This window comes from Salvia splendens, chromosome 8 (assembly GCF_004379255.2).
Source record: "Salvia splendens isolate huo1 chromosome 8, SspV2, whole genome shotgun sequence".
In the NCBI taxonomy this organism is placed as follows: Eukaryota; Viridiplantae; Streptophyta; class Magnoliopsida; order Lamiales; family Lamiaceae; genus Salvia; species Salvia splendens.
The window spans coordinates 11,153,643-11,177,690 of NC_056039.1; the positions used below are offsets into that span (position 1 = coordinate 11,153,643).

The window sequence follows — 24,048 nt, forward strand, 5'->3', positions numbered from 1 at the left end:
CCTAGAGGGCAGGCTTCCATAAGCAGGTCGTTGTAGTACTTTACTCCCCATAGCATTGCAGTGTCATCTGTCCCAACACAAAAAAATATGGATTTCATGAGATGATGTGAGCAAGGAGGTTATTGAAAGGATATGAGCTAGATTAGATTAATATGGATTAAATAATTATAGTTGGGCTACAATTATAATTAGTCCATAAGCCCAACAATCATGAAACCCTAATGACTCTTTGTCTATATAATGGTTATTTATTCTCCATTGTGGGTGATGAGAAATAGCATAACATTAGAGAGAAAATACGTAAAGCTTTATAGAGAGAATTCCTAGCTTTCTTCTACGGAGTGATTGTACCGAGGAATTGTTCCTGCATCGGATTGGAATACACGTGGACCTCGATAGTAGTGGATTCAACTTGCAGGATTCAATCGTAGAAGAAAACTACACAACAAGTAAGATTTAGTTCTGTTGTATATTACGTGCTCAATTTGCAATATGATTATGAATCTAGATCTGTTATTCTTGTCTGCAATTTCCGCTGCGCTCATTAGATGAATACAAGAATTCCTAACAGTGGTATCAGAGCTCAGGGCTCGATTCATAATTAATTGTGTTTCCTAATTAATTTGTGGATGATTTTGGAAATCAAAATTCTTGCAATCGAATCCGATTTGATTTGATTCATTCAAAATTGAAAATTTCCTGAAAAACAATCGAAAGAAGTGAGGGGAGAAGGCAATGAGTTGTATGAAATTAGCTTTCGAGAAATTAGATTTCAAACTAATAAATTATTATTTTATCACTATTTTGAATATTAATAGTAAAATTAGCTTTCGAGAAATTAGATTTCAAACTAATAAATTATTATTTTATCATTATTTTGAATATTAATATTAAATGTGTTTTAAATATTATTTTAGAATTAATATTAAATATCTGTTTATATTGGTTTGGAATTGATATAGATCAGATGATAAATTTATTAATTGGATTAATGGATGAATGAGCAAGAATTTGTTAATATTATAATTTTGGAATAATAAATAATATATGTGTGCTTGATGATGATTTGGAGTTATTACTTGATTTACAAATTTATTAATTTAGAATTAATATAGATTGAATTAATTTCGTTAATTAGATTAACAAATTGGGACATAGTTATCATCTGGAAATGATAATATATACTCCACAGCACAATATTAATTTGGAATTAGTATTAAATATGCATAATTATATTAATTTAGAATTAATATAATTAAATCCACATTTAATTAGTGAATAAAATTTGATTTTATTTGTTGATCATTATTTGATATCCTATGTGATAAGCATGCTATTTGATTTATGCTTATTTATTTAACTATAGTAGTTAGAGACCGTGTTATATTATATCTGGGTAGGCGGCGCCCAGTATGTGTAGTCCGTGTTATGCTATGTCTGGGTAGGCGGCGCCCAGTATTTGTAGTCCGTGTTATACTATGTCTGGGTAGGCGGCGCCCAGTAATTGTTTGAAATTTAATATTGGATATTATATTCACAAAATTAGTATCACAAAATTATTCCCCACAAAATATAAGTCTTGTTTTTGAAATAAACGCGTCGTCCATCACAATTGTTTGATGCTCCTAGCCTTTTCGACCACGAGTTTTATGCCCTCGCGTTTACTCTAAATCTACAAGGTTTAGGCTCATTCATAGATGCATGGTTGGCATCGTGTGATGGGGTTGACTTGCTTAAATTATTTTGAGTAGCCCTCGCAGCCAGAATAATTTATGGACGTATATTAATTAGATTAATAAACCAAGAATTGTAAAATTGTTGTTACAATTGGCTTGGAGGCCTACCTGGTGATATTATTGTAGTCATCAGCCCTCGCAGAGGCTGCAATAATATAGACTTGGATCTTGGACCACTAAAATTTATATTAGATATAAATTCGTATTTTATGTTTGGGGGGCATAATATATGTTAAAATTAGTGGGAGCTAATCAATACAATAAACCCTTGTTTGATTAGTGATGCGAATATGATCTTTGCATGCTTTTCTGATTTGCTTTCTTTTAATTTCTGTTCAGATAAAATGTCAAACTTGGCTTACAAATGTTTGATGGAAACAAACAAGTTGACTGGGTCAAATTTCACGGATTGGCTCCGTTGTTTGCGCTTGGTGCTAAGACATGACAAGGTTGAGTATGTCCTGGACAAACCAATCGGTGTCATCCCCGATAAGGAATCTCTTGAGTTTGCTACGTTTGATGTTGAAGCTCATCAGAAACACATTGATAATGCTTCTGATGCTCAGTGTGTCATGTTGTCATCTATGAGTTTGGAACTGCAAAGACAACATGAACACATGATTCCATATGAAATGCTAAAGCACTTGAAGAGTTTGTATGCTTCACAAGCTCAAACTATGGAGTATGAGATACTTCGCGATCTCTTCAACTGCAAGCTTCATGATGGAAGCAAGGTTTCTGAGCATGTGCTGAAAATGATTGGTTTGATTGAGAGGTTAGCATCGATTGGAACGGTGCTCCCCGCAAATATCTCAACAAATCTAATTTTGCAGTCTCTTCCTAGTAGTTTTGAGAATTTCATTGTGAATTTCAACATGAACAACACGAAGGTTGGGCAGCCAGAGCTGCACAATAAGCTTAAGACTTATGAGTCTTCCACTGCTAAGGTAAATTCTGTGCTCATGGTGAGCTCTTCTGCGAAGTCTTCGAAATGGAAGAATAAGCAGCAACAGAAGAAGAAAGTATCTAAGGATGCTGTTCTAAAGCCTAAGAGTGGAGGGTCCAATAAGAAGTCGAAATTATCAAAGGATGAGTGTCTTTTCTGTCATGAGAAGGGACACTGAAAGAGAGACTGCCCAAAATTTAAGGCACAAGGTGCAGAAAGTGGGAGCTCAGGTATGTTTGTCATTGAGATAAATATGTCTATGAATAATTCATAATCTTGGGTATTAGATACAACTTGTGCCTCACACATTTGTAATAATGTGCAGGGTCTAAGTGACGGCAAGAAAGTGAGACCTGGGGAAGTTGATTTGCGTGTTTGGAAATGGAGCAAGAGTTGCTGCCGAATGCGTGGGAACTTATAGATTAGATCTTCCATCAGGACATAGACTAGATTTACATAATTGTTATTTTGTTTCAGTTGTTTCAAAGAATATTATTTCCATTCCGATGTTAGACATTGAAGGTTTTTCCTTCCATTTTGCAAACAGCAGATGCTCGTTTTCTTTTTAATGGATTGTTTTATGGAAATGCCACTCTTGAAAATGGATTATATATACTTGAATACAAACGAAATATTCTCAATGTGCAAAACAAAAGACCTAAGCTAAGTAATACGAATAATGCAACTTATCTTTGGCATTGCAGACTTGGTCATATTAATGAGAAAAGAATAGCAAGATAGAGAAAGTTAGACTATCTCACTTCATTTGATTTAGAATCCTATGGAGCTTGTGAATTCTATCTCAAAGGAAAAATGACAAGTAAACCATTTTCTGGGAAAGGGGTGCGTGCCAAAGATTTGCTAGAGTTGATTCACACTGATGTGTGTGGACCGTTTCCAACTCAAGCAAAAGGTGGTTATTCGTACTTCATTACTTTCACTGATGATTTGACAAGGTATGGATATGTGTATCTTATGAAACACAAATCTGAGGCCTTTGAGAAATTTATAGAGTTTAAGTGTGAAGTTGAGAAACAACTTGGGAAAAGTATAAAAACTCTTCGATCAGATCGAGGAGGGGAATACTTGAGCCGAGAATTTCTTGATTACTTGAAATCGCATGGAATTCAGTCGGACTGGACACCTCCTGGTACACCACAAATGAATGGAGTATCTGAAAGGAGAAACCGAACATTATTAGATATGGTTCGATCCATGATGAGTTTAGCTAGTCTTCCTTTATTTCTCTGGGGTCATGCTTTATTGACTGCTATTTACATTCTGAATAGAGTTCCATCTAAATCAGTTGAGAAAACACCATATGAGTTATGGTATGGCAAAAAGCCTTGTCTTAACTATATGCGGACCTGGGGTTGTCCAGCTTTTGTTAAGAAACAAATGACTGATAAGTTGGAATCTAAAAGTGAGAAGTGTTACTTTGTGGGATATCCTAAACAAACTAGGGGATACGATTTCTACTGTCCTGAAAATCACAAGGTGATAACATCAAGGAATGTGACGTTTCTTGAAGACAGTTATGTCTGCAAGGAACAAGGTCAAAATACAGTAGATCTTGAAGAAATTCAAGAACCACAAGTTAACAATGAGGATGATGTATTGTCAAATGGTTTGAACAATAACACAGTAGGAGTTTTTGATGATCTATTGGGAGGGGAAAATACTATTAGAGGAGACCTTAGAGGGACTCTCGAAGAACCTCCTCAAGACAATGAGATGCATCAAATACAAGATGATACAATAGTTGCATCACCTCTACCTCAAGAAGATCATAGTGATATTCCTGAACCTACTCACATTCAGAATGAACAGCCCGAGTCAGAAGAAAACCAACTCAATAGGCCTAGAAGGATTCGTCGTGCACCTGAGAGACTGAATCTAATGGTTGAGAACTAAGATGATGAAGCTGATTTAGATGACGATGAGCCTAAGACCTATACCGAGGCGGTGTCAGACACCGATCGAGAGAAGTGGCTTGAAGCCTTGATATCTGAAATGGACTCGATGTACTTCAACTTAGTCTGGGAACTAGTTGACTTGCCAGATGAGGTTTACCCCATAGGTTGCAAATGGATCTTCAAAAAGAAGAGAGATGCAGATGGCAAAGTACAAACTTACAAGGCTAGGTTAGTGGCAAAGGGTTATAGTCAGCGCGAAGGCATTGACTATGATGAAACCTTTTCGCCAGTTGCTAAGATCAAGTCCATTAGGATATTACTTGCAATTGCTGCATACTACAATTTCGACATTTGGCAAATGGATGTCAAAACCGCATTTCTCAATGGAGAATTAGAAGGCGATGTCTATATGACACAGCCAGAAGGTTTTGTATCGAAAGAAAGGCCGAATGCAGTGTGCAAGCTAAAGAAGTCCATCTATGGACTTAAGCAAGCTTCGAGGAGTTGGAATATTTGTTTTGACAGAACAATCAAATCGATTGGTTTTGTCAGAAGCAAACAGGACCCATGTGTTTATAGTAAACGCGAGAATGGAAACGTTATCTTCCTCATCATATATGTTGATGACATCTTGATTATGGGAAGCGATCGTTCCATGATGCAATCCGTGAAAGAATGGTTGTCTAGTTCCTTTATGATGAAGGATCTGGGTGATGCTTCCTACATCCTTGGAATCAAGATCTATCGAGATAGACCGAATAGGATGTTGGGATTATCACAATCCACTTACATAGACAAGTTGCTAAGGCGCTTCTCAATGGAGAATTCTAAGAAAGTTTTTCTTCCTATGGGACATGGCATTGTATTGTCAAAGAAGGATTGTCCTTCTAATGACAAAGAAAGAGACAACATGAAAAGGATCCCGTATGCTTCAGCGATAGGATCTATTATGTATGCCATGATTTCTACTAGGCCAGATGTGGCCTATGCGCTTAGCATGACAGGCAGATTTTAGCAAAATCCCGGTGAGGAACATTGAAAAACTGTTAAGACTATTCTTAAGTACCTTAGAAGGACTAAAGAATATTTCTTAGTCTATGGTGGACAACCAGAGTTATCAGTTACTGGGTACACTGATGCTAGTTTCCAAACAGACCATGACGACTATAAGTCTCAGTCTGGATATGTTTTTGTCCTCAATGGTGGAGCAGTGAGTTGGAATAGTTCCAAACAAGGTACAACTGCCGATTCCACCACCGAAGCCGAGTATATTGCTGCATCTGATGCTGCCAAAGAAGTTGTTGCTTTGTTAGAGTTCGTTAAAGAACTGGGTGTCATTCCGAGTGCCAATAGTGCAATACCTTTGTATTGTGACAACACTGGTGCTGTTGCGCAAGCAAAAGAACCCAGAGCAACGAACAGGAACAAGCATGTTCCCAGAAGATATCATCTGATCAGAGAAATAATTGAAAGAGACGACATAAAATTAGAAAGAGTACCCACTGATGATAACTTGGCTGATCCTTTCACCAAACCGTTATGTATAGCAAAACACAACAAGCACTTTGAGAGCTTAGGTGTTATGCATGTTGGTAGATGGCTTTGAATCAGTGGGAGTTACAGTTTTATATGTCTTAGAAACATTTTGTGTTGAGACAATATTACTTGATCACATTATATGAAAATTTTATTTCCTATGAGTTTTGTGCACTTATTGGAATAATTGTTTTAAATGTTTGATTTTATTCTAAATATTTGTTCCCTTGAATTATGACTGTTGTTAATGGTGTGAGACATTAATGATATAGTATAATTCTAAAATAGCCCTAACCAATGATCATCAAGAATGAGATATTGGTGATATGTTATAGGTTAGCATGGGGTTTGCATCACATTCTTCGAGAATGTAGTTGTTCTCACAACTATGAGATATTAGATACTCGTGATGGACGCATGGTATACTTTGGAGAGTATTGGTATACCCTACTATTAAACTGTTTTGTTGAGTGTCTACAATTTATTAGTACATGAAGTATGTAATAGTCCTTGGATCTGAGGTCATTACACATTTTGTTTGTTGAGTGGTGTGCTTTGACCTTGTACAACGCTTTGCCTCCCCTCGGAGGATTAAGACACGGACTTGTGTTGGGTACATCATAAGATAAATGGAAATGGTAGTTGAGCCAAGAATGAGATTCATTCCTCGATTAGAATTTCGAGAGAACACTCAAATTCTCTATATTACTTGACCATTAAGTCATTGGCCAATGCAAAGATATATTCAATTAAAGTAATTGAATATGATCGAATGGGTCATTTAATAAAGATGAGATAAAGTGATTGAGCTATTTGGATGACACATGACAAATCTTAGGCTCAATCGGGTGGTTCGTGAATGAAAGGATGTTACTATAAACTTTGTGTAAAGGTTTGTTTACCGAATTCACGTAAACGTCCGTCATATATCGAGCTACGCTGCCAACGCAGTCTAGGAGTTTTGTGCAGACTTCGATTAGATCGTCGTCGATAATGGGGCCCTAAAGGGTCACACTATAAGTGTATTTTGATCCGCTCAAGGGTACAAAGTTGGAACTGCGTATTATATCTAATGCTAGTCCAAGTGGGAGATTGAAAGGATATGGGCTAGATTAGATTAATATGGATTAAATAATTATAGTTGGGCTACAATTATAATTAGTCCATAAGCCCAACAATCATGAAACTCTAATGACTCTTTGTCCATATAATGGTTATTTATTCTCCATTGTGGGTGATGAGAAATAGCATAACATTAGAGAGAAAATACGTAAAGCTTTATAGAGAGAATTCCTAGCTTTCTTCTACGGAGTGATTGTACCGAGGAATTGTTCCTGCATCGGATTGGAATACACGTGGACCTCGATAGTAGTGGATTCAACTTGCAGGATTCAATCGTAGAAGAAAACTACACAGCAAGTAAGATTTAGTTCTGTTGTATATTACGTGCTCAATTTGCAATATGATTATGAATCTAGATCTGTTATTCTTGTCTGCAATTTCCGCTGCGCTCATTAGATGAATACAAGAATTCCTAACAGTTATAACTAGCAGCATGACTTACTTATGTCTTGGTAGGGGTTGAGTGGCTTGTAGTTGAAGATGAATATCTGTGTTAGGTTGTCGAAGTTGGGGTGTTGGGTGACTAATTTCCAGAGGGTGTAGTTCATCCTGTAGTTGAAGTTTGTTATGGTGACCTTAACTCTCCAATACTCCTTGTAGTTCTGCTTCACGTGCCAGTGGATGCGAATGGGGCACATGTGGCTCGTGCATTGGACTAGAGGTGCAAACTTGTTGCTCTTCTCTTGTTGCGAAACGACAGAAGCTAGGTATGGTGAGTCCGGACTGCAGGAAATCTGTATAATGATTAGAAAAACAGATAGGGCGGGGGGAGAGGGAGAGGGAACGGAAAGACTTACTTGACAAAGCTTCCTGGATCCGTGGCATTGTTTTGGCATCCGCAGGTACAGGTTGGGCAAGGGACGATGGTGTCGTTGTAGAACGACGAGAGTGATACACAGCAAGAGGGAGTTTTCTGAGCCAGAAACTGCGAATATGTACATGTAACATTCCATGTCACTGCAAGAAGAGAAACACGAATGAGGTATAATATTCAATGAAAAGAGCTAGCTAGTCAAACATCGTAGAGGTGTGAAGGTGAAAAGAAGTTACTCATAGCCTGAGTGACTCTCCTCCCATCAGAAGACACATATATAGTAGGCTTGACGATTTTGGCAGGGCCGCAGGTGTATCCAGGACCGGGTGCTCTCAAGGTGAAGTTCCTGGGGCCCTGACAGTTTTGTTAGTGGTTCCAGCAGCGCCAACGCTGACTTGGAAGGAGCTGGCAGCATTGGTTGGATCCTACCCCCACGAACCAATCACCCCTCCTTTACAACAGTTTGCAATCTGTCGGTTATAGGGAGTTCCGGGCAGAAGGTCCACCACCGTGGGATCTTTCTTGCAGCAATGTGACTCCACTTATTTTAACACAAGAAATTCCCGCAAGTGTACGGGGCTAGTGTAGCACAAAGTAAGCAAGAGTATCGTATCCCACAGAGACAAATTGTGTAAACTCCACGAACCGATTTCAACTACTATTTAGACAAAGCAATTGTTTGGTTTTGATATTTAACTATTAAACATAAACAAAGTAAAACAAAAAACAAAAGATAAAGTTCCAAATAAGAGAACGAGGTGGAGCTTTGGATCCGACTACAATACCCACAATGTAAACAACTCAACAACTTTGATTACCCGTTGAAGTCTCTAGGATTAGTAGGATAATCGCTATTCTAGGCTAAGCCCCCTCTCGAGTGCACTCAACCCGTTGATTAACTATTAATATTGAAGTCTCCTTCTAATACTTCACAATTAACTCCTATACACAAAAGATTCAAGCCCTCACTCTAGAATTCCTTCTCTCGAATGCAAATTATCTAGGTGTTGTTCATTCTTTTATCAATCCTAATTAGGTATCTTTCGATTACTCAAAACTAGGTCAATATATCCAATTGTTAGCTAGGCAATTGAATTGAAAGGCACAAGAATGAAGCAAAATAATCACAAGAGCATAGGTAATCAAAAGCTATTGAATTAATCACAAGTGTTCATTGTAGTCCTCACCAAAACTCTACAAATGATTTAGCTACTCATATTCAACTCAAAAACATAAGAATAAACCATAGTCATTGAATAAAACATGAAAACCAATGAAAATACTCCCAAGGGTGGATTGAACGGAAATTCGTCTTCGTCTTCAATCTTGTTGAGGATCGGGACGCCTTTCCTCTCAATTCCACTCTCCAAACCTTCAAAAGCTGCTATGGGGCGTGTATGATGTGTTTGAGCACGAAAACCTAGGTCCCTTTTTATACCCGGGGCAGAAATAATAGCAATATCCCGCACACATCGCCCGGCCGGGCGATTTTAAGTCGCCAAAACGCCCGGTCGGGCGAATTTTCTGGAGTTTGCGACCAAAACGCTCGGTCGGGCGTTTTTCCATTAAAAATCGCCCGGTCGGGCATTTTCTCTGGAATCCTCCAAAAGCATTGTCTTCGTCTTCGAAAGGGCTTCGCGTGAGTATCTTGCACGCCCCCATCGGTGTCCGGATGAGAGAGTTATGGCTATTATACGAAAGTCGCGCATTGAAGCGCGCCCGGTCAGGCGATTCTTCCTTCAAGCTCGTTTTCAAGTAATTTTCACCTGTTTTAGCTCCAAACACTCGACAAACTCGTCAAAACACTTATGTAGTGGATAATGGATGTAAACTCAAGTAGTATGCTACAAAAACACTGAAATGTTCACGTTAAACATCCAAAATACTTGCTAAACCACGAGTTTATCACAATGCGGGACATTCCCTTTATACTTTGAGAAATCCCCTTGCTCTGTAGTTTGGCCTCCCATCATGCTCCATATCACCTCCTTCTTCGCCCACGTCCACCCCAGAGTCCAACCCGGTGCTTCAATGTGACGATATTGTTGGAAGTTGAACATTGTTCCAACAGCCTGGATATCCAATTACAAATGCCAAGTTCAGAACCAGATTTTGGAAACTTTAAACATCACTAATGCAAAATGTGAGATTAGTACAACGCTCGCTTACCACATAGCCATCGGGCGTCCAAGTGATAACGTCCCATTTTATCGTGATATTTCCATTTGGATATATGCTTCTGAAAGGGGATAAACACAAGTTTAAATCTATCATCTTACCATATCAAAACACAATCTTGTACTGCATTTTTTAGGTCAACAATTCAGAAAACTCTTCTATTTTTGTTACTCAATTTGGAACATAGGACAGACATAAACTTGGTTGGAACATACTTGATGTTAATCATACTATAAAGTTACTGTTAAGGACTCACTCCTCAACGATGATCGGCGGCTCGATGGCTCGGCGATCCCAGATTTTTCCGGCGTCCCGTGAAGAGGGATCGGCGGGGATGCTAGCGGCGGCTGTGCGCGGAGGCTCTCCGTCGGGCAGCGGCAAGCTAGGATTATAGGAAGAACTCGTTCTTTGTGGGCAAAAATATATGTAAATTTTATTGATGAATGAATTAATGAACATAGCCCTATTTATAGACTAAGGACCCTAGGGTGGTTCGACTTCTAATCCTAACGCATCTCGGGAAAGAACCACAAAGAAAACCCGAAATAAATATTTAACAAAAATAACTAATTACCAAAAATAAAAGATAAAAAAAAGAAATTAATACTCCTAATTACTTCGGGACGTAATCCCCGAACAAATCGGGCGGACGTCGGTTCCTCTTCGCCTTGGTCGTCGCGATCGACGTGTGCATGTCTTTCTCCCCCGACGGCGCGGCGCTTGGCGTTGGTTCCACTGCTGTCGCCGGCGTCGCCGTCGGTGTTTGCCTTCCCGCGGCTGCCTCTGACGTGGGGTTCGTATCAACTCCCCCCTCCATAGCGACCTCCTTGTCCTCAAGGAGCACATTTGGAAATTTCCGCTGCACCAGTTCAAGAGGCTCCCACGTAGGCGAATCGGTGCCATCGGACCAGCGAACCAACACATGCTCCACGGGTCTATCGTCGTGCCATAAAACCTGTTTATCCAATACCCGAACCGGATAAACCACCGGCATGTCCCCACAGAACTCCGTCGGCAGTACTAACCCGGCGGTGCCGTCTGCCACGAATTCGCGAATGAGGCTTACGTGGAAGACGTTGTGAATCCTACTCCCTTCCGGTAGCCGCAAGCGATACGCGACCGGTCCAACACGTTCCAACACCTCAAATGGCCCGTAGTAACGTCGTGCTAGTTTGGCTGACTGAGGACGAGCCACCGAATGCTGCCTATAAGGTTGGAGTTTCAAAAGAACCAAGTCACCCACTTCGAATTCCACATGGCGACGGTGTTTGTTGGCTGACTCGCGCATACGCTGCTGGGCGCGCTCTAAATTCCGCCGTAACTCCACCAACAGCTCCCCTCGTTGGCGGATCAACTCCGCCGCTTCTGGAGGCGTTGCCCGTGTAGGGGCCGCATAAACCAAGTTTGGCGGCTCCCGTCCATAGAGCGCTTTATAGGGAGACATCCCCAAGCCCGCATGATGAAAACAATTGAGAGCAAGCTCAGCCCACGGAAGGAAATTCGCCCATTTGGATGGTCGATCGGCCGTGAACGCGCGCAAGTACTGTTCCAATCCCCTATTTCGCACTTCCGTCTGACCGTCCGACTGGGGGTGGTACGCCGTTGAGAAATTCAATTTCGTGCCACTAAGCCGCATTAATTCCTTCCAACACAGGTTTAAGAAAACTGAATCCCTGTCGGAGACCAAGGTCTTTGGAAAACCGTGGTGGCGCACGACTGTATTGATGAACAGTTGAGCCACGCGTAAAGCATCAAACCTCGTTGGCAACGGAGCAAAATGTGCGTATTTTGACAAGCGGTCTACAACCACCATTATTACCGTGTAGCCCCGCGAATGAGGTAAGCCTGTAATAAAGTCCATGGACACGTCTTCCCATACTTGGGACGGAATTGGCAGGGGCTGTAGCAACCCGGCCGGCTTTTGGGTCGAGTATTTCGTCGTCTGGCACACGATGCATGCTTCCACAAACCTCTTAACTTCTCTCTTCATGTTGGGCCAGTAAAATTCGGCAGTCACGCGGCGCAACGTACGCTCGAACCCTGGGTGACCCGCCGATTGCGAGCAATGATATTCCGTCAGAATCGGCATCCTTGCTGACGACCGTGAGCTCACAAATAAGCGCCGGTTGTAGTATACCAGGCCGTCTACTAAGGTCAAATGAGGTGGGGCCCGACCTTCCTTGATGTCGCCCACGATCTCTCGCATTTCTGGGGACGTCGCGGTTTCCCGCCGAAGTAACTCTAGCAGCTGCGGAATAGGGTGTGCCGCGGCTGCAAGGAGTTCGCCGTTGCGCGCTGCTCCTGGCTCGTTGTCGGCGTCCGGGGGCGCTACTGCGTGCGTGCCGTCGGAAGGCTCGTCTGCCTCGCGCCGTGACAGTGCGTCGGCTGCGCGGTTCGTGATTCCCTTCTTATACTCGATAACGAACTTATACCCCATGAGCTTACGCACATATAGCTGTTGCTCCGGCGTCTGCACTATCTGCTGGAGCAGTTCTTTTAAACTCTTTTGATCACTCCTAATAATGAACTCTCTTCCCAGGAGATACTGACGCCATTTATGTACCGCCTCGACAATCGCGTACAATTCTTTGTGATAAGTAGACGCGACTCGGCGGCGAGGCCCAAGTTTCTTGCTAAAGAAGGCAATCGGGTGAGTTTCCTGTAGTAATACTGCGCCAATGCCCGTATCCGAGGCGTCCGTCTCGATGCAGAAGGTCTTCTCAAAATCAGGCAGACGAAGTACCGGGGCTGTTGTCATGGCTCCCTTCAGATCCAAGAAACTAGAGTCCGCCTCCGGGGTCCATACAAATGCGTCTTTCTTCAACATATCGGTCAATGGTGACGCAATCAGTGCGTATCCTGCCACGAAACGGCGGTAATACCCGGTGAGCCCCAAGAACCCCCGGAGTTGCTTAACATTCTTTGGCTTCGGCCAGGCTGTCATCGCACTAATTTTATTGGGGTCGGCCATAAGAGAACCGTTACTGATCAAGTGTCCTAGATATTCAACGGTGGGACTGCAGAAGGAGCACTTGGGCAATTTGACGAAGAAACTATTTTGTTGTAAAACTCTCAATACGGCGGCCAAATGTTCCTCATGATCTTCCAGCGTCGGACTATAGACCAGTATGTCATCGAAGAAAACAATGACGAACCTTCTTAACATCGGCTGGAAAATTGCGTTCATTGCTGCCTGAAAGGTCGACGGGGCATTTGTTAATCCAAAAGGCATTACCAAGAACTCGAAATGGCCGTCATGTGTGCGAAAGGCCGTTTTGAATACATCGTCCTCTTGCATCCTGATCTGATGGTATCCTGACCGCAAATCTAGTTTCGTAAACACCCTGGCCTTTCCCAATTCATCAAACAGCTCATCCGCCGTGGGTATTGGAAAGTGGTCCGGTACAGTGGCCGTGTTCAGCGCACGATAATCAATGCAGAAGCGAAAAGATCCATCTTTCTTACGGATCAGTAGCACTGGTGAAGAGAATGGACTGTTGCTTCTCTGAATAATCCCCTGATCCAACATATCCTTGACCTGGCGCTCTATCTCGTTTTTTTGAAAATAGGGGTAGCGGTAAGGCCTGACATTGATCGGTTTTGTGCCCGGCAGCAGATGTATGCGGTGATCATAAGGGCGCGATGGTGGCATCCCGGCCGGCATGCTAAAAACCGGCCTGTAAGACTCTAGAACCGCAGCTATGGGTGGCGCCAGATCCGCCGGGAATTCCTCTCGGTTCTCGGACGGGGTAGTGGTTGGTTCCGGATCCAAGAGCATGATCTCATATACCTCCAAACCTCCTGAAGGGGACATCATAGCTGCCAGTGAGGCGCCATCTATCTTGCGGGCGGGTGGCGTAACCCCCGTCAACTTAATACGGCTCTCCCCGTGCATGAATTCCAATGTCTTTCCCGCAAAATCTGCGGTCACTTTCCCCAACGATTCCAGCCAGTCCATTCCTAGGATCACATCTGGCCCGTGAATAGGCAGAATATGGAGATCCACCATAAAAACCGTGCCCTGCACCTCCAATTTAGTCTGTCTGGAGACGTGTGTGCAAAGAAGGGCCGCCCCGTTACCCACAATCACCTTGAATGGTCGAATAGGCGACAGCGGCAAGTGCAATGATTCTGCAATCTTCGGGTGGAGAAAATCCCGGTCGCTCCCTGTGTCAATTAATACACACACCTCACGATCGTGTATAACCCCCACGACCTTAATCGGTCGAGATCGACGACCCCCATCCATTGCGTGAACATGTGACACGTCTGTTGGTACCGTCTCCTCTCCCGATAAGCCATCCGCCTCCTCATCCTCCTCTGCTTCGTCCTCGGCGTAGCATAGTAGTCTTTGTTTGCACACATGTCCGACGATCCACTTTTCGGGGCAATAGTAACACAAACCCAAACGGGCGCGCTCCGTCTTTTCGGCTTGGGATACCCGAATGGCGCCGGGTCGCAGCCTTTCCCCACCGCGGCTGACTGGGCCCGCCGTCTGGCCTGCCGTGGCCGAGCCCGCTCCTGACGTTGGGCCTACCGAGGTAATAGGTTGGCCTCGGCCCTCACGGTTCTGCCAAGGCCGACGTTGTGGCGCTGAAAGGGCCGGCTGAGGCCCGCGCTCATACGGAACATCTGTCCACTCCAAAACCAAGGCCATTGCGGCTGATAGGGACCCTGGTCTGTGCAGCCTCACGCGTTCCTGGACGTCCGGCTTGAGGCCCGCCACAAACAAAGTGAACAATTCTGATTCCGGGACCCCTTGGACCCGATTCAAGTATTTTTCGAACGTATTGTGATATTCCAACAGTGGTCCTGTTTGCGTGAGTTTTGCCAATAGACCAAAATAATTCTGAGAGCTTCTTCTATCGAAGCGATGGCGAACATCCTCCAGAAAGTCGTCCCACGTGACGAACTCATTGTTTGTACAATAATTAAATACCCATTCTGCCGCCGGCTGGTCAAATAACATCACGGCATAATGTAATCGTTGGGCTTCGGGCATCATAAGGTGATTGAAGTAATATTGGACTCTAGAAATCCAGTTTGTCGCATCCGACCCGTCGAATCGCGGGGGATCCATCCTTACCCCTTGCTGCCTGTCGAAACCTTGGCCACCCCCCTGATATCTCTGTGGAGGGTCCCAACATGTTGGCGGTCGACTAAAAGAATGATCGAACCCCCCAGATGATTGCCTCGGATTGCGGTTGCCTTGTGTTGTCCATTCGGGCCCATTACGACCGATTGCATCGCGTCGTGCCCTAGCGTCCTGCGGACCCTCGTAAAAACCCCAATTAGGGTTTCGTCCGCCAGCGGCCCGATCGCCCGATCTTATGCGACGCGTCTCGTCGTACCCCCAGTCACCTCCGACTCCAAAACCTGAAGGTTGGTCCGTCTCCCGTGACCAAGAATGGTCAAGATTGTCGACACGACGGGCTGGATCCTCTCTCTCCGTCTCGAATTTACCCAATCTCTCCAATCTCTCCAATCTTTCCAATACAAGATCTAGGGTTGCGGGGTTGGTTTCCTCCATTCTCGGCTCCTCTGGTTGGCGACTCTCGCCGTCACCGTCGTCCCCATGTGGACCCCGAAACCCGCCATTCTCGCGGCGGTTTGCTCGCGGCTGTCTCCCCCCGAATCGCGTCGCCGGATAGGCGTCGGGGCGGCCGGAGTTCCAAACGGCTTTGCCGTTGTTGTGATTATAGTTGTTGTTCTCAAAACGTGGCATGAGTACTGGATGAAAGCACCAGATGTTAAGGACTCACTCCTCAACGATGATCGGCGGCTCGATGGCTCGGCGATCCCAGATTTTTCCGGCGTCCCGTGAAGAGGGATCGGCGGGGATGCTAGCGGCGGCTGTGCGCGGAGGCTCTCCGTCGGGCAGCGGCAAGCTAGGATTATAGGAAGAACTCGTTCTTTGTAGGCAAAAATATATGTAAATTTTATTGATGAATGAATTAATGAACATAGCCCTATTTATAGACTAAGGACCCTAGGGTGGTTCGACTTCTAATCCTAACGCATCTCGGGAAAGAACCACAAAGAAAACCCGAAATAAATATTTAACAAAAATAACTAATTACCAAAAATAAAAGATAAAAAAAAGAAATTAATACTCCTAATTACTTCGGGACGTAATCCCCGAACAAATCGGGCGGACGTCGGTTCCTCTTCGCCTTGGTCGTCGCGATCGACGTGTGCATGTCTTTCTCCCCCGACGGCGCGGCGCTTGGCGTTGGTTCCACTGCTGTCGCCGGCGTCGCCGTCGGTGTTTGCCTTCCCGCGGCTGCCTCTGACGTGGGGTTCGTATCAGTTACATCTTGCCCTCCATTGAAACATGACTAATACAAGATTCATAACAATCAAGAAACATATTTCTTCGTCCTTTTTCGTGTTAAAAACTCCAATCACTCGACAATGTAATTGTTTTAAACAAAATTCTATAGATCATCACATCCCATTTAACAAACTTCATTACTTCATCAACAAAAAAATACTTAGAATTGAAATTGTGTTTCTACACTAAACCAATAAGCTAAAGCTTGAGATTACCTGATGAAGGAAAGGAGCAAGAGAGCAAGAACAGCAGCAAAATAGTGAGAGTTGCGAATTTGAAGCAGAATTCCATAGTTGCAGACTATGAAGATCTCAAACTGAAGTCGAGGAGAGACTAGACATGCACAAACCGAACCAGACCGCCGGTTCGGAACCGCCGGTTCACAAACAGGAACCGGCAGTTCAGCGGTTCAAGCGGGCCGGTTCAGGTTCAAAAAAAGTGTGAACCAAAACCGCCGGTTCGCCGGTTTGAACCGACGGTTCAGCAGTTCCAACGGTAGGATTCCGGCTAGGGCGTAGGTTTTCAAGCTAGGTGTGCAGAAAAATCGGCGGTTTCTGACGAAAACCGCCGGTTTACGACGGTTCAGCACCTTTTTCAGGTGGCAGCGTATAGTTGGCAGTGTATAGGCCTGAAAACTGGCCAGAAACCGGCGGTTTCAATCAGAAACCGTGGAATGAACCGCCGGTTCAGGCGGTAAACCGACCAAATTTTAAATTTAATTTTTTTTTTCTTCCAATTTTACTCCTATAAATACCCCACTTCCCCCATCATTTTTACTCACCTCATTCTTATGTTAAAAAGGATTTCATTCTCAATCTCAATTTCTCTATTCTCTATCTACATTCTCTCTAATTGATCAAGTTGTTTGCTACTATATTTGTTGTTGTGTTCGTAATTTACCATTTATTCAATACTCCATATTTCATACTACTTTCATTTTGCATTATGTCTTCTTCTCGTGGTGGACCGGGACGTAGTGATCTAGGCAAAGGAATTGCCCAAGATCAAAGTAGTCGTCCCCAAAGATCAAAGCGACCTAGTCGTCGAGAAGTTATGGAAGAGGTTTCCTGAGTGGCGTCTGAACGCATGCAAGTAAGTTCTAAAAAATAAAATTATTTTTACAATTCATAATTTCATAAGATTGAGTTTTTAAATTTTTTTTTTGTGTTCCTGATTAAAACTTCAACTTATGTAATATTTATAGATAGAAGAAGATCATTTGGTGACAAAGCATACGGTTGAATGTGCGCAAAGGATTATTAAAGTTGCAAATGGATTCATTTTTGCTGTGTCAGAGATTTCTTTTGAAGCAGTCCATGCAGAGATAATAAACATTATGGACAGATTAAAATCGTTCACTTTGGCCCTTCTATCTATTCAACTGTTGCAAGCCAAATAGGAAGTGCAACTTACAATTTTTTCCAAATTATTTTGGAACATTCAGGCCACAATTCTTTATAGAGTACAAGGAATTCTTTAGTTGCTAAACTTAGGGAATCTTGGAATGTGAAACTATGTTCTTGATATAAAAAAAAAAAACTGCACTCTAATGTCATTTTTTGCTTTTGAGAATCTGTTGTATTGCTCTTTCACAAAAGTGTACAATAATAGCAGAGCATTTTTCTGTAAATGAAGCAAGAGGCTTTAGCTAGAATTAAGATTGAACGACTTAAACCTCGTTGCTCTTTTGTTCGCTTGGATTTACCTAGTGCTCTTGCAGAACACATTTACGGACTGATATGAAATAGCAAATGCAATCGAAAGATTTGCGAAGAGAGGCCACCGGTCTTTCATGATCAGAGCTACATGAGCTTGCCTTGATAAACGTCGTCAACTAGCAGAACTGTTGGAATATATAAAAAAATTGGGGATCATTTGAACTTGTATTCTGAAACGGGAGTGTGAAGAACTCTATTTTTCATCACATGTCAAAGCAATGGAGGTCTAGAATAAATGGAAATCGAAGCATTTCATCTAAAAAAATCATCATATTTGTGTGCAAAATACAATTCATGTAGCAGATATGTAGTATCAATTTTTGGCTATATTTTAGTCACCGTGTATACAATACCCGCACTTATCTCTAGTTATACTATAATCAATGGACTGTTTTAGTGTTGCTTCAGCTAGAATCAAGGGCTTGTTTTCCCCGACTACATCGTCTCGAGTTGTCGAATCTCCAGGGACGAATCATCACCACACGTAGTGGTCGAGAGTGATGATGACGCTTTCAAATTTGATTCGTGTTGTAGGCATTCATAACACCCATACAAGTGTTTGTTCTTCCATGTATGCCTCCACAACATCCATACGAGCGTTATGATATTCCACAGCCTTTTGTAACGTTTTGACATGAGGATCCAAGTTTCGTGTCAGCATCATTTCTTTCCTTGTTTACCACACCAATTTGTTGTAGAATTAAAGTTTGTGAACATTTTGTGAACGAAATGAGAAATATTAATGAAATAAAATATAACTCCAACAACATAGAGGTCACCACCTCTCGACTCCCTCTCATGTAAACATGCCATGTATGGTCCTGATTTGTATAGTTTTTGGAGTATTTACCTTTTATTTGATCTTGTTCTTATCATTGTCCTTCAATCTCTTGGTGATGTGTATTCTGTTTAGTATTCTTCCCAGTGGTAGCCTGGATTTCTAATCATGTCTATGCCAAGATATTGACGAATACTTTCATTTTTTTGCCTACCACTCTATATCACATTCACCTAGTAGTCCACATAAATTACTCCCTACTTATGACTCATTTGCTACGAGTTGGGTGCATGATATATCTTTGATACTCTTATCTCTTATTTAACACAATATGACCTAAACAAAATAGGTAAAGTCATATGTGGGGAACTTTATATGATAGTAACAGATATGCCAATCAGAAAGTCTTATTCAATGCTCTGAAACGAATAAATCCGAATATGGTTACAATAACAACCTTCTCAAGAAATGCTTCATAGCAAGAGAATGGCCAAGTTGATGGGATTCTGTAGATACGATCTGTTAGTTGTGTATCTAATTTACTTTGTTACTATAGTCTTAAATAAGACACAGCTGATGAGAAGATGGCAGTATTAATAATAGGTAAAAAGTCTTCGCCAAAGTCCAAAACTACGTCAAAGCAATGAATGTCAAGATTAAATGGAAACAGAGGCATTTCCATCGAAAACAATTCATATTCCTGCAAAATAAACTCATGGAATGGAAGTTAATAGTACAATTCATGAAGCTATCAAAAAACAAAATTGGAGCAGATCTGTAGTTTCAATTTCGGCTACCAAAAAAAGGGGGGATGCCTACTCTTAACACGAGCAACTATGTTGTCAAAGATTGTAAAATTACAGCCGCAGAAGATAATAGCAAACAGTACTCTCAACGAATAGTCAGTCCTTGCACCGCCTGGGTGCCATCGTCAACGATCTTGTTTGCTTGAATGGTGCTCATTACATTAGCAATGTTTCCCTGCAAGAAATTAAAATATACTATGAGACGCAAAGTTAGGCTGTAGAATTTGACAACTTTTTTTTGAGCTACAATCAAAAAAGATTTAGTAGAGAGAATCGCAGAAGCAGCTGTCATAAACATATATCCTATCCTTTTTAACGCGCTAGAAGTGATTGTTCAAGATTCAGTACCCTCCAAGCTGCAAGCTTCGATCGAAGGGATTGCCATTCATGAAGTCCAAAAACACGCTTTGAGCACCGGCTGAAGTAAAATAGAAGAGTGGTTGGAATCATAGATGGTTCACCATAATGCTCAAAGAGATAGTATTAAACTGGAATCGAATCATACTTTACAATAACTACTTGGTTAATTTGATCAATTCTGCAATCTAAAAGCTTAGCTGTAATTGCCTTGACAACCCATGGCTCAACTTCACTGTCCTCGATCTAGAAGGAAAAAAATTGTATTATCAATACATCAGATGTAATCTGTTGAGCTGAAACATCTTATACAAGTATGATAAGTAACATTACCTGGAGGGTTTCCTTGATTAAGGAGTAGGAAATTTGATCAGATTCATTGGTACCGAGATCTACTAAGGATATCAATCTCATCTTAGAAACACACTCTTCATGCACAAGACCTGTATCATGTCCCGCAAGTGGCAAGCAATTTTAACGATATAGAAGACAGATTACATTCATTATCTCACAGAATAAAAGAGTGGCATACCATGGCTATTTAACAAGTCTGAATGTGATGTTTGGAAATCCAGATATGCATGGAGCCTCTTAGTAAGAAAGATATCCAGAAGTTGGTACACCGGCGCATATGTACTGTCTTTCTCCAGTTGAGCTATTGCATGGATATCTAATAAGTCACCCTGGGACAGGAATATAGAAAAATCACTCCATGACAAAAAAACACACCGATCACTCACTTTCTGAAAGCAAGCTTCCAGAACACCACACAATCACAATTCCAACCACCCACTTTTCCCCACTACCAAAAAGCAGAAAAACAAAAGGAATCAAGAACTAGCAGTGGCATTTTGAAGAAATAGGTCCCGAAGTAGTGCACAGACCTGCATCTCCTAGTACTATTTAGCTAGCTAGGTTGATCTTTCACCATACATGGAGGAATCAAGTTCAAAGTTTATCATTCAACAGAAATTTTACAAATAAACTTCTATATGGCCCCTGTTGGAAATTATATACAGTGTTATTCTAAGTGATAATATCAACTTTCTCAAGCAAACTTCCCATAATAAGTACTTATGTGTGCTTTGAGGAACTACCAATTCTCATTCAGTTATATAAATTCCTTACAAATACAAGAATATATAATGAATTATATAAGTTTAATATTTTTAAAAACCAAGACCAATGTGCTCTTCTCTAGTCAACTGGAAATAATTCCAAGCATTACCTGAAACATGTCAGGTGACTTAACAAATTCAACGACAGCACGAACAGCTTCTTCCTTAGCTTCAGCCAAAGCCAATGCATCATCACCAGAAAAAGTTTCAAGATACTTGATGAGGTAGTCAAAAGACTCTTTTGTTGAGCTGAAAGAAAATAATAGAACTCAGCAACTAGTTTCGGTATCTTCAGCCTCATCGCATCACATGCATAAAGATATAGACATGCTCACCTCTTGCTGTCCTTCAAAACATTTGCAACTGTGAGAAAGAGGTCTCTCTTATCCTTGGTTCCAAGATTCCATTCTGATAGGAAGTCATCCATCTTCTTAAAAGAAGGTACAACATGTTCAGTGACCTTCCCACTGACTGCTAAGTTGAGGACCTTCATATAGACAAAGAACTGGCTATATGGGTTCTCCAATAGGTTGTAGAGGTTAAACAAGCTAAAAGAAAACAAAAGAGAAATGTCAGAATTTATGAAACTGAGCAGCCTCGAGGACTAAGGCTTTCAGTGTATTACATCTTCAACCGCAGACCAGGTTTGTCATTAGGCTGTTGAGTAACCTTTGTGGCTATAAGTTCTGCTATCTCATGCACTTGATCGAGACTCTCAGGCTTCTTTACAAGGTGGCAAATAACAGTGTAAATGCATTCAAGGTCTGTGGCAGAACAACAAAAAACTTCAGAAACCTTCCCAGCCAACATCACCACGTGTAACTTTTTGGATAGAGAATGCTGAGTTCAAATATCACGCGAACCTTCTAATAATTGAGTTAGAGCCAAAAATATAGGATGGCTGATTCCATATACGATTTCAAAAGAAAGTACATCAAATTGGTGAAACATATCTAAGTCATTTGAACTCCTTCAGAAAGGAAAAGAAAGGAAATCTAAATATTGTGCCATCGATTCCAGTTGCAAAATTATACAATTTCAAGCTCCCAAGTTACGTGATGAAAATTTTGATATTCTTAAAACCACAATTTAAATACAGCGCTTACCTTTCTCAGAAGCCTTAGAGAAAATGATATCAGCAGAAGCAAGAATCAAAGAAGCCAAATCCAACCACCTCTCTTGTATTAAACATTCTTGCGCCTCCACCAACAATCTACTAACATGTTCCTCTGCTACCTATCATTATTAAAAAAAAAAGTAACTTTAAAAAATAGTAATTGGCTACCTCATCTAATCATAGTAATTACAGCAACTCCCAAACAGTAAACGGAAACAATAAGCCTAAGGATTTAATCTGATTTTTTATGTCACAAATATTTTCAGTAAAATTTCACAAAAACGGATTTTTTTTATTGAAACTTCTCTACGAACAAATGAAAACTTATACTCCATAAACTGCTTCGCGAGGGAATTAAGAGGCATGTAAGAGTTACCTCCGGGCCAGCATCAGCCCACGACAACTCGGCAACGAAACGCACGACGGAGAGAGCGGGATCTTCTTCCGATGTGGGGACAATCGTCGTCATTTTCCAAACCTAGGTGTGAAAATTTAGAATTCTCTGCAGATTGTAATTGAGGGATTGTTCAGCAGAGAACTCTGATGGGTGTAGAGAGAGGGGGGATGTGATAGAGTGAGAGGAAGGCATAAAACCCTAATTTGAGGATGATAATGTAATTTTGGCAGTGATAAGGGGTAGATATGTAATTTCTGGATTCGACGCTCTAAGAGCATCTCCAATAGAAATAGCTCAATCATAGGCTAGCCACAAACTCCTCCTGCCACATCAGCACCACTAAAAACTCCTCCTGCCACATCATCAGGACAAGCAACTGGACAAGCAATAGGTCAGTCATAGCCTAGCCACAATAAACAAAATTATAAAAACAAATAATTAACAATCACACAAAATATGGAATTAAATTTACGACACAGATACGGAAAAACTCAATAATAATATTGAAATTTAAAAAAGTGCATTAATTAAAAAAAGCACATTAATTAAAAAAATTACATTAATCTAAAAAAAACTCCTCCGCCACACACGAGCCCCCCGCCTCCGCCTCACTCCTCGCCGTCGTCGCCGTTGCCGCCGCCGTTGTCGCCGCTATCCGGGACCCCTAAATCTACGGCATCTGAGCCGGCGTCTGAGCCCCCCACCTGTGCCGCGGCGGGATTCAAATCGGTCTGCATACTCACGAGCATTGCGTGAAGAAAACTCTTCTCCTCGGGGTCAGTTGCCGCCCTCCATTCAGCTAAGATCTTGTACATCTGAGCTCTCGTTTGTTGACGCGCGAAGAAGAGGAGCTCGGCTGTCGACCCGCCAACAGGGGGACGCCGATTGGACCTCCTGGGAGGCCTGGCGAGCCCGTTGCGCCCGCCTTTGACCAACCGGGCGAGTGCGGCGAGCAAACGCGGGAGGGGACGGGGGAACTCCTGTACATCCTCGGGGAGGTCGTGGGAACCGCCGCTGTAATCACCGGTATAGTTCAGGCGCTGCTTCTTCGGCCAGCCGGCATCGACACCTGCCCAAAACTTATCGGAGTCCATCAGCACCTCATAGCAGTTCTAGTAGGTGAACTCCTTATAAAGCCCGGGCACGGGGAAGGCTTTCTCCGCTATCCTCCTGCA

At 42.2% G+C, this 24,048-nt stretch overlaps 1 protein-coding gene across 1 annotated transcript; it reads right to left on the minus strand.

Moving 5' to 3' along the window:
• Positions 1–19,753: 19,753 nt before the first annotated feature.
• LOC121745536 (eukaryotic translation initiation factor 3 subunit M-like) lies at positions 19,754–23,063 on the minus strand. Its single transcript, XM_042139485.1, has 10 exons — positions 22,853–23,063; positions 22,466–22,595; positions 21,985–22,123; positions 21,695–21,907; positions 21,470–21,608; positions 20,774–20,924; positions 20,575–20,684; positions 20,390–20,487; positions 20,233–20,302; positions 19,754–20,059 (listed from the first exon to the last, which is right to left on the minus strand). Exons 1-10 carry the CDS (start codon positions 22,943–22,945, stop codon positions 19,970–19,972), a joined length of 1,233 nt encoding a protein of 410 aa, XP_041995419.1. The 5' UTR covers positions 22,946–23,063; the 3' UTR covers positions 19,754–19,969.
• Positions 23,064–24,048: the final 985 nt, after the last annotated feature.